The sequence below is a fragment of the Pleurodeles waltl genome, chromosome 8, assembly GCF_031143425.1.
Source record: "Pleurodeles waltl isolate 20211129_DDA chromosome 8, aPleWal1.hap1.20221129, whole genome shotgun sequence".
In the NCBI taxonomy this organism is placed as follows: domain Eukaryota; kingdom Metazoa; phylum Chordata; class Amphibia; order Caudata; family Salamandridae; genus Pleurodeles; species Pleurodeles waltl.
Genome location: NC_090447.1, coordinates 1,500,679,213 through 1,500,689,986, shown reverse-complemented (window position 1 = coordinate 1,500,689,986; position 10,774 = coordinate 1,500,679,213). Strand labels below are relative to the sequence as shown.

At 42.5% G+C, this 10,774-nt stretch overlaps 1 protein-coding gene across 1 annotated transcript in view; it reads left to right on the top strand.

Annotated features, from left to right (window-relative positions):
• Nucleotides 1–802: 802 nt before the first annotated feature.
• The window catches only part of LOC138248821 (uncharacterized), a 46,633-nt gene continuing 36,661 nt past the window's right edge, over nt 803–10,774 (top strand). Inside the window, exons 1-2 of the mRNA XM_069202759.1 lie at nt 803–984; nt 4,757–5,562. Of these exons, the coding sequence (XP_069058860.1) occupies nt 960–984; nt 4,757–5,562 (831 nt within the window). The 5' untranslated portion in view covers nt 803–959. The remainder of the gene's footprint in view (nt 985–4,756; nt 5,563–10,774) is intronic.

Genomic DNA, 10,774 nt, shown 5'->3' with positions numbered 1-10,774 from the left:
ATTATTAGTACTATTACCTTTGTGCCAGAGGCATCTCAAATTTACAAAGCCTTTTTTTGTATCCTGCTGGCAACCCTGCACTGTGGTGGTCACTGCTGCTAATCGTACATATGTTGACCACTATTTTACTCTTGTTTGATGTAGTCAAAGCTAACAATATCAGTAGCTAGGGGCGGTTTCCATTGAACAGAACTAGAGACCCCTGTCCTGAGAGGTAGGTGCTGTTTATAATAGCTAATACAATCGGACTCCTGGGGGTTATGAATGTATAGGATTTGAATCATTGCTTTTAGTCTAAGCGTTCTGGGGATATCATGTGGATTTTGCTGTTTAGAGCAGGAACCTCTACATGTACAATAAATGCCATGCACTCAATTCTTGTTAAATTCAAGCAGGTGTGACCTACTGAAGTTTCACAAAAGGTCACCTCTTCATTTTACGCAGTAATTTTTGTAAACACCTCACAGCTTAGAATTTTGACCCATACATAAACAACGGTTTTCTCAGAGACTGGCTCACTCATAATCAAAACCTATTTTTAGCTAAAGACAGTGCCTGGATTGAGCTTGTCACAACAACATTTAGAAACTGTTAAGTAAGAAACTGAGGCGTAGAATCGAGGAATTGCATTTCCACATTCACTTGCAGTAAAGCAAGGAATTTTAAAGTGAGAGGCAGTTTGGGAAAAAAAAATATTTTTTTAATCTTGTAAGAAAGCAGGACAGTGAGGTTTCATTGAGTTGTAGACTTCAAGGATTGTGTTAACACATGTTGCCTAAAAGGGTTGCAACATATTTTTAAGGTCTTCTTGGCGAGCATTCATAAGGAGGTCTTTGAAGACCCTGGATGGGACTTTTCTCTCTTTGGTTGATATTCTTGCAGCAGTGTGGTGGATGGAGAAGATGATGACAAAGTGGGCCTTCTAGTCCAGAGGTATCTGGTCATTGCAATACTTTGGGATGGTGCTGACTGATGAGGATACAGGTAAACCATATTGCCTTGCATGCGTTATATCCTTCAGGGATAATGATGTCTAGTATATGTGCGGACATGCTTGTGAACCACATCTCTGTGATGATGTCAGCAGAGCTGGTGAGTACAGACTGCTTCAATGAGTATGAGTTTGATTGTTTATGCTGTAGGTGGAGGGTGTGTGCTAGTGAGTGGTATGTGAATGAAATTATTCCTGATTGTGCAAGGGATGTGTATGTTTGCGGATGTTATGGATCAAGCAAATCTCTGGCCTTCACAGGCTTACATATATGTATACGGCAAGTTATACAGCTGTTATACATTTTTTTTTTTTTAAACACGCGCGTACTAGAAAGAGCCCATGCCCAACGCATTAGTAAATGTATCTGTTTTTTGTTGAAGATGTAGATCAACTATGTAGATTCACAGTTCTTATCCAGTTATATTGCCAGAGATGTCACTACCCCGCTTACGATATCTGTTGATCTGAGTGTGCCAATATTCATTTAATTTTTATAATGAAATTTCTTTACAAAACAAACAGCCTATGAGTTTTTGTATTGTTTCAACTTGCATATTTTATCACCGGGTTGCCATTCCTCATTTTATGACGTTTAGTGTTCTGCTTTTTTGAGTGCTACAAGAAGGTCTAACTTACCATTAAAACTGATGTATATTTCTGAGGTTACCCCTGCTCCAAAGTATTCCCTCTTAACAGCTCGTGGTTGATTATGTAGTCGAATATTTCTATACCTTCAGTTTTAGTCAACAGATATCATCAACTAAAAAAAATAAAAATCAATTTTTCTTTTCAGTGTCTGATCAAAACAGCCTGTTTCCATAGCAAGTGACATAGGCTGCCTTAAGAACCCCACGTAACATATTAAACTAAGGGAGACTGAATGGCGAGTCTTTTTGGTCCGGAATTCACCATCTGTACAACAGATTTATAATGTCGGGTTTCAGTTTTCAAGTCATTTTAGTAAGTCAGACTTTTTGAAATTAATTACAGTATGCACGATTAGGAATTGCACATTTATTACATTTTTGCCAACATACAGTCAAGCTCGGAGGGCAATAACAGTGGCTGGAAGATAGACGTTGTGGAAGATAAGACTAAAGCCCGCAATGCTTCCTGGCAGTTGATTGATTAAACACCGCTTGAAAGGGTGGCTACAAAAATATTATTCCTTGAAGTTGTACTTCCGTGTGAATTAAGTAATGACGTGGTCCACATTACTTTCAAGCTAGTTATTTTTGGGGACATCTCCATGCTGAATGTCATGTCGTTGGGAAAGGAAGGAATGTTGTACTGCCTAGTAAAGCTGAATGAGACCAGATGAAAAGAAAAACCCACCCCCCTCTACTTTTTTGGAAGACCCTCGCAGACTGGATCATCAGGAATAGGGTACCCAAGGTTATATGCCATTGAAAGTGATTTGTTCGTTTGAAAGTCATGCTTTTGCCCTGTAAACACTTGTGGCCAAATGTACAAACCCTTTTTGAGGTCGCAAAGGAGCCAATTTGCAGAATCAGGTCGTTTGCAACAGTAAAAAGGCCTTTTGATATGTATGAATGCCAAAATGGGATTCAGTAACATTACCGAATCACAATTTGAGTTAACAACTACATACTGAATCAGTATTTGGAATAGGCATGTTTAGGTCATCTCTTCCAAACGGCAATTGACAGCATTATGTATTAATTTATTGCAACCGAATTATGTTTGCACAGCAGTGAATGATTTATTTACTGACCACTGAAAGGAAGTGGTAAGGCATTAAAAAATGGGAGGGAAGTCCCCAAGGGACCCCTTTACCCTTTCAGAATGTTAAATAACAGACCACCACCTATTCTTAAAAAATGAAAGGTGAGCGTTTTTGTTTTTAGGGCGAAGTCTACCCTACCAAAAGCGCAGCTGTCTGGTTTGCTAAAGACATCTTGGGGACATCGAGAGAGCATCCATGGAATTGCATTCCGCCCATAGCTTACCATTGGCTTGTAAGTCACATTGGCTTGCTTTGTATTTGCTGTCTTTATCTATTTTAGGCTGTCTAGCTTGAATTAGTCCATACCATAGAACATAGCCTGCTTACCATGGCTCCCTTTATTGTTCTGTGAAAGCGTCCTCCAGTGCTCACTTTCTGTAAACAGGCCTTTACATTTGTGCTTATCTTGTCACATTTGCTGTGCATTTTAAGACAGATGTCAAACGTTAGACTGTCTTCTAAAAGAGGTTGGTGTTAACTTTTGTTTCTCTGGCTTCAGTGTAAGAGTATTTACGTGACAATCCTCCTGAGTAACCATGTGAGAAGAAAGGCTGTAGGGTGGTATTTATTTCTAGCACACAACAAAATTAAAATGTAAATTAACTGTGCAAATATTTCAGAATTGGGAAAGCACAAATGAAGCACTTTTTTGTCATTCTGAGTTGTGCTGGAAACGAATATTTCAATACGTTCAAAACAAATCAGTAAACTTGGTGATTCCATTTCCACACAATATCGTTTGTGCGCTGTATTGTTTTATTAGTAAAACTGTATGTGTGTAGAACTGTAATGGTAATTTCAATGGAAAATGTTATCTGTAATGTCAATGAGCTATCACACCATGCATACAGCACTCTACCCAACTACACTCAGGCACTCTATTCCGCTCAATAACACTCCACTTCACACTGTGACACTGTACTCCACCCCTTGACACCCCAAGCTGTGCCAACCTACTCTGTGCCAACCCGCTCTTCAACACTACTCCACTATGTGCCACTCCAGCCACTTCACTCCACTGTATGTCACTTCACTTCACTTTACGCCACACCAAAACACGGCACTCCACTCTATGCCACTTCACTATATTACCCTACCTTACTCTATTCTACAACAGTCCACAACACTCCATTCTGACACTCTACTCCATGTCACTACACCACTCTGTACCACTCCACTTTACTCCACACTGGGCCACTCCACTATGAAAGTGTATAACCCTCTGGGAAAGGTTACTCCACTCTACGACCGTCTACTTCAAGACACTCCACTGTACAGCATCCTATGCCACGTTACTCCTCTCTTTGCCACGCCACTCTGTGACACTTTACTTCACTTTACTACACTCCATTCTAAGGCTCTCCACTCTACTCCACTCTGACACTTTCCTTCACTCTGTGCTACCACACTCTACGACATTTCCCTCTGTTCCACTCTGTATCCCTCCATTCTGCAAGACAGCACTCTACAACACTTTATTCCACGCCATTCTGTGCCACACTCCGACCGTCCACTCTGCGACACTTTACTCCACTCCCATGCTATGCCACCTTTGACCACTCAACTCCATACCCCTCCACTCCAAGCCCTCCGCTCTATACCACTGTGCAACACTCCACTTTACGTCACTCCGCTCCACTGTACTCTACTCCACACCATTATATTGCCACTCTCCTCTACGCTGCAAACTTTTAGCCTGGCTGAACAGCAGCCACACTGTTGTACAACACGGCTGAAACACGTTGGCAAAGCCAATAGCTCTTGCAATAGCCTGTCATTTTTTTTTTTAAACGCAGACTGTTTTCCTTCAAGGAAAACAAGCTGCATTTAAACAAAACAAAATACTTTATTTGCAAGGAGTCACGGACATGGTGGTCTGCTGACCCTAGCAGGCCACCATCCCTGTGATGGTCATCATTCATAAGCGTTATTTTTTTGCCAGAACTTGTTTTTATTGATGGTGAATGACACTGTATAAGCAAGAACACCATTTAATAGTACTTTCCTTTTTGTAGGCAACTTCATGGATCAAAAGAAACAGAAAGGAGCTGCTGAAAACTTGTTTGACAAGAAGAGAAAGCTAACTGAAGAGAATGCAAAAGAAAACAGAAAAATATTGGAGATGTTTACTACATTGCTAGCGAAAAGGTCCCGTTCGCACATTGATATCTGTCAATCCCAGGGATCTATGAATGCGAGTGAAGTTACAGAAACAACAGAAAAGACTGACTCTACCACCTTACCTGATGTCTTACAGAAAGTAGACCTAGACGAATTGACTGAACGGCAGGTAATTGTTCAGGCAGTGGAATCGGCCGCTGTATCTGCAGTTTTACTGAAGAAATTTGGCATTTCGGACTCGAGGTGCTTGGATGTGGACAACAGTCTGAAAAACGATCTACCAAAGGTTGACACTTACTTTGAACGTCCAAAATCTCATCAACTCGCTCAGTTTTTCCAAAATCATCCAATCCAGCCAACTCAAAACTTGCCATTTGATGGAAGATTGGCGTTTTGGAGAAAAGATGAGGGTAGAAGACACTGGTTGACTTATTCTAAAATCCAAAAAGCCCTTTTTTGCTCAGTTTGTTTGGCGTTTAGCAGAAGTGGAGACAGTGGCCCATTCCTCATTGGTATGAAAAACTGGAAACATGTTTACCAGCGAATAGAAGAACATGAGAAGAGCAAACATCATCATCGCTGCACACAGTCGTATGTGATGGCCTTCTCTCATGTCAACATAAACAGTGTCTCCTTTAATCAGCGCATAGTACCTTCTGGTGAGTTGAACATGATTGCCCCAAAAGAGACCCCACTGAACGTAAGTATGATTAGTAATTCAGTTATAACTGTGGTGAATTTAAGGAATTTGTTTTAATTTCAGCATGTCTTTAGTTTGGCTTAGGCTTTCATCTAGTTGTACTACTTTATAAATGTACTCTTCTTCAAAGATGCCATACTAGGCATATATATATATATGCCTTTAGATTGGTTGTAGAAAATAACAGATACAGAATTGTGTTGGTGTTTTTATCATAAATCAGTTTGTGTTTTCCTTCTCCAATGTCAGCCAAAGGTTAAAAGGGGATTTACAAGAAATATTCACTGACTACGAATCTTTACTCCAAAGAAACTCACACTATGGCATTACAGGTGTAGATATTTACGTCTAAGCTACGAGCTGTAGCAGTTTGGGCTGAAATCAAACCATAGATACATATGAAGAGTCGTGGTCAAGCCGGCGACCAAAAGATGGCCGCACGGCATTGAAGCTCCGAGAAGGACTTGCTCTCAAACACGCTGCCTTCCGTACCTTACATCCACCACCAGCTGAGGCATGGGGGATGGCGGTGGTGGGAGCGGCAAATGGGATCTTTGTCGTCGTCCCCCATTCCCACCAACCAACCCCCCCCAACCATCCTTAACACTGCAGCCCGATCCCTGGGGAGACCCTACCCGGGTCATGCAACAACTGAGTGCCACTGCGGCCTGACCTGGGCTGCGGGCGGGCTTGGAAGCGGGACATGGCACCGCATGGTGCCAGTGAATACTGGTGTGGGACTGGTTTTGTGTCACACCTCTCCACCACCATTAGTCTGCGTACAATATTTGCAATAATGAATCAAATTAACCCAACCCTCCCTGTGGCTGTTGCCCTTCTCGATGCAGAAATGGCTGTTCCTGCGAGCCACACTCGATAAGCTGAGTATCCCCTGGGGCTTCCACGACCTGATCTTGCTTCTCTGCGGCAACCCAGTAGCCCACCTGCAAGTCAATGGGCATCTCACTGATGCCTTTCCCATATTCTGGGGCACCCTGCATAGGTGTGCCCCCTTTCACATCTTCTTTTCATTATCGCTAGTGAACCACTCATTCGATACTTCAGGAGCACCATCTACACAGAGGATTGCACTTTCAGAAGGGCCCCATCCTGGCTACTACTTACGCTGACCATATACTGCTAATTTGTTAGAGATCCCGCCACACACCTCTCCCCAGTCATCTGTGAAATTATCCGTTTCGGTTCCCCCTATCCAGCCTTTGGATAAATTGTCATAAATCCAAATTATTTCCCCTCACAGAGGCTACTGTTCTATGGCCCGTCAAATACCCTTTAAAATGATGCGATGACTCTATAAGTATCAAGGCATCTTCTTCCCCGACAAAAGGATGAAGTGATCAGTCACAGCTACAGGCCTGCTACTGACACTCTCTCATCCCAAAAGGATAGGTGGAATCCGGCTCCCACTATCCATTGCGAGGTGCATTGCTATTATTAGAATGGTGGTGCTTCCCAGTTTTCTCAGTTCTGCTGAACATCTCCTTTTTCTCTACACAGCGTACTCTCTTAACACGCTTAATATAGGCCAGCCGGGGCCCCAGAATTAAATGGGCAAAGAGTGACCCTCCCCTATTCCAACGGCGGCTTTGGGGTACCAGGCCCCACCCCTACTATTTGGTGGCACAGGGTCACTTTTCCTACTACTGGTAGCACTCGGACGCCAGATTCCCATACCTAAAACCAGCAACACGCCAAGCGGCTCACTTTCCCTTGTCATCTCTCCTCTCGAAGGGATTACCCTGAGTACCCCAAGATAGTCACACCCTCTCCACAACATGCTTGCCATGGTCTAAACTTTAAAGATACTTGGGGTTTTAACGTCCTCTATTTGCCAGATATCCCTCTTAATGACAAGCAATTGCTTCCAGTGACAGAAAAGACATTAGTGCAACACACACTCTCCACACACCAGATCCGTACAGTGGGTGATCTCTTCACCAATGTAAACTAGACCTCGGCTCCATCTTCGAGGTGGATGAGACAGCCTCCATTATGGAACACTTTGTCAGTTTCAGACTACGCAGTACGCTACGGGAGGCAGTGCCCACATTCAACACCAACCAATCCCCCTCCCCTCACCCTTCCATACTATGATTATTTCGATAGTGGAAAGCACTAGGCTTGTCTCTTGTCTTTTCACACCAGCCTTGAGCTGTGGCGGTCGTGCCATACTGCATCGCAAGCGTCTTGGGGCAGGATTTGACCTCCCCCATCTCTGACAAAGGGTAGAAGTTCTGCTGCCTGTAAACGAAACTGGCTTTAATAAATAGTCAACACAAATTCTTGCGCTATAAGTTTTTGCACCAAGTGTATACCACTCCCCTGGCCCTTTCCAAATTAGACGCGTAACACTCCCACAAATTCCCTAAATGTGCAGCTGATTATGCCGATTTTGCTCATCTAACTTGGAACTGTACAGTTATACATGGTCCTGGGCAAGATATATTGACACTTCTTTCTTACATTTTAGAGCTTGCCGTAGACTCTGACCCTCTCTTGGCACTTCTAGGGTATATCAAGCTTCTTGCCCTGCAACACAGACTGTTTGCAGCATGGCGCCTTTATTAGCTAAAGGAAGTGTTGCCATGCTGTGGGATATCAGCAGGAGACCTGAAACTAATAACTGGCTACGTGACCGTATTTATTGTGATACCACAAGTGAACTCTATGCCTCACCTCTGCCCCCTACGTCCAGACCCAAGGACATTTGGGCCCCTCTTCATTCATACTTATTGCCTCATGATGTGCCCGACCCGCCTGATGTTGTCTGATTCATAATTTTGGCTGGCTTTATGTCCTCTACCTAGCGCTTATTTGGGATTGTGCATGTTGGTTGGATGCAGTACTTCTTGTGTCCCCAGTAATTAGTATATTGCAGAATGCAGCAATGCATGTTGTTCTTTGGAAACATATAAAAACATAAATAAAATAAAAATAGATGCATACCAAACCATCTGACCCCATTCAAATAACATCACAAGTCTCCTTTATGAACACTACCATTCCCTGAATCCACACCTGTGTTCAATTCAGTATTCTTTTTCCCTCCAGTCTCCCATTCAGCACTACATTCCTAGCATTTCGTGCCTTCAATAATGGATGAGTTTCATTCCATTAAAACGCCTACTTAATACCTATATAGCTTCTCAAAATTCATACTTTTAGGCCTTCAGTCTGGGTTTGCTCGTAAAAGTGATTGCAACAGAAATGTAAGTCTCTTCTGCCTCCTTGTACTGAACCGCTCTACCGCATTCACCACGTGCCCCCAACAGTTTGTTTAGACAAGGTGTGGTAAGTGGTAAATTTAAACCATGTTGGCGCTGTAGCACTGGTTTAAAACTGGAAATGATTTACAGACAATTTGCTCCCCACCCTTGTCTTTCAACAAGGATTGATGTAGGTTGGCAAGTGGTTCACATCGTAGGACGCCGAGCCATTAATGTTGGTCTAAACTGGGCAGGATTTGAATGCTACTTAAAAAAAGGAGTTTGGTTCTTCTCAAATTAAATTTTAGATCTTTTTTACAGAGAGCATTATCTGCTTTTATTTGCAAGACCTATTGTTTCAAACCAAAACTTATACATAGAGTAGGCTTTGGTTCAGCTCTTGTTACTTATTGGATGGGTTTGTTCTCTTTCTCAGGTGTTTGCTTTTGATTTAATGGCTATCCTTCCTATTCTGTTTCTTCCCGACAGCAGCATTTTGGTCTTGCGGTATTCTTATTGGACGAGTTTTACGTTTATAGTGCTGAGTTAATGGAGTTCCTATTTTGCATACATTGTGAGTTTCCTTGCTCTCTTCACCCTCTCCACAGTTATGTTTTGTTCAGTGGCCTGTCAGCTACAAAGTACTAATGGACACCTCTATTTCTGGTGCCCAGAAATCCTGGGTTTAACTTTTTTTTCTTCTAATGTACCAGTCTAACAGTGCTATCTGCCATGTTACGTGCGTGACTTAAAAATGGTTGACGTGTCACAACACATGATCTGATGGGCAGCCATCATCGAATGTGTTTTCTTTAGTAGAAAACCGTTGCAACGTTGGTGGCTATACTGTAGCACATAGCACCCTTACTATCAATATCTAATAGTCCCTAATAGTACAATTTTGCTATTCCTGAAAAACCCTTTAACCTATATTGTCAGTTTCCACAGTACACAAATAACGTGAAGGTTTGTCCATTGTATATCGACTGGATGATATGGCACAGCAACCATAGACATCAGTCTGTCTGTCTGTGCTGGCAGTTATCCCCAGCTTGGACTCCTGCTAGGCTGATCTAGATATTTGTTATTCCTTTCCGAGTTGCCTATAAGGATTGGGCAGGTTTGGCTTACTGGCAGTTGCTAACCTGGCTCACCGGGTGGAGCTTGCTGCAGCTATGAATAAATATTGTTTGTTCATTTAACTTCACTCCCTGTTTTGTAGTAGTGCTGTTTTCGCCGCTGATCTGATGCCACAACTTGACTTGTGATAGGAACAACAAGAGTCTCCTCTCTCCCTGGTTGGGAGTCTGCAGAATTCCTTTAATTCATTTGCACCGGCATCAAACAATTGCTCACTACCTCAGACCAAACAAAAGATTAAAAAAATCTACTCACTTCTTTTACTGGGTGCGGAACTTTTATAAAGTACTTGTTCAAGGATCCGGATACTTAAGAAATCTACTTGTCCTGTAAACTAAAAAGAAATATGCCCCTTTGGCTGCCAAACGTTTTCCAGATAACAGTATGTTTGATTATGCCAGAGCTCACATTAAATCAGAGTTTGCATTTTAGCAGCGCTCTGATACTGACACCTTTCTGTAAATCATCATACAAGGGCTGGGCGCACGTAGGAAGCAGTGGTTTAGGGCTTTGAATGCCTTGATGCTGGGCACATTCATGTCTGAATGTACCAACCAACTCCTCACCAATCTCTTCCCACTTTGGAAAAGGTTGGATATGTACTCATGGCAATGACGGGAGCAAAACATTCCCCAGGGTAGGAAAATAGGGTTTATGGGTAATTGAATTTGCAGTCAGATTTTGACACAGGCAAAAATGTGCAGGTAAACTTACTCTTGCACAAATGGAATTCACAATAGTTTAGTAGGAGAACGGATTCCAAGTTTACTTCTGTAAACCCTTGTGCATTGCTGAGTCATAAATCTGCACTAATGCAAGGATGTATATCTGTGGCTGCGTTTTTG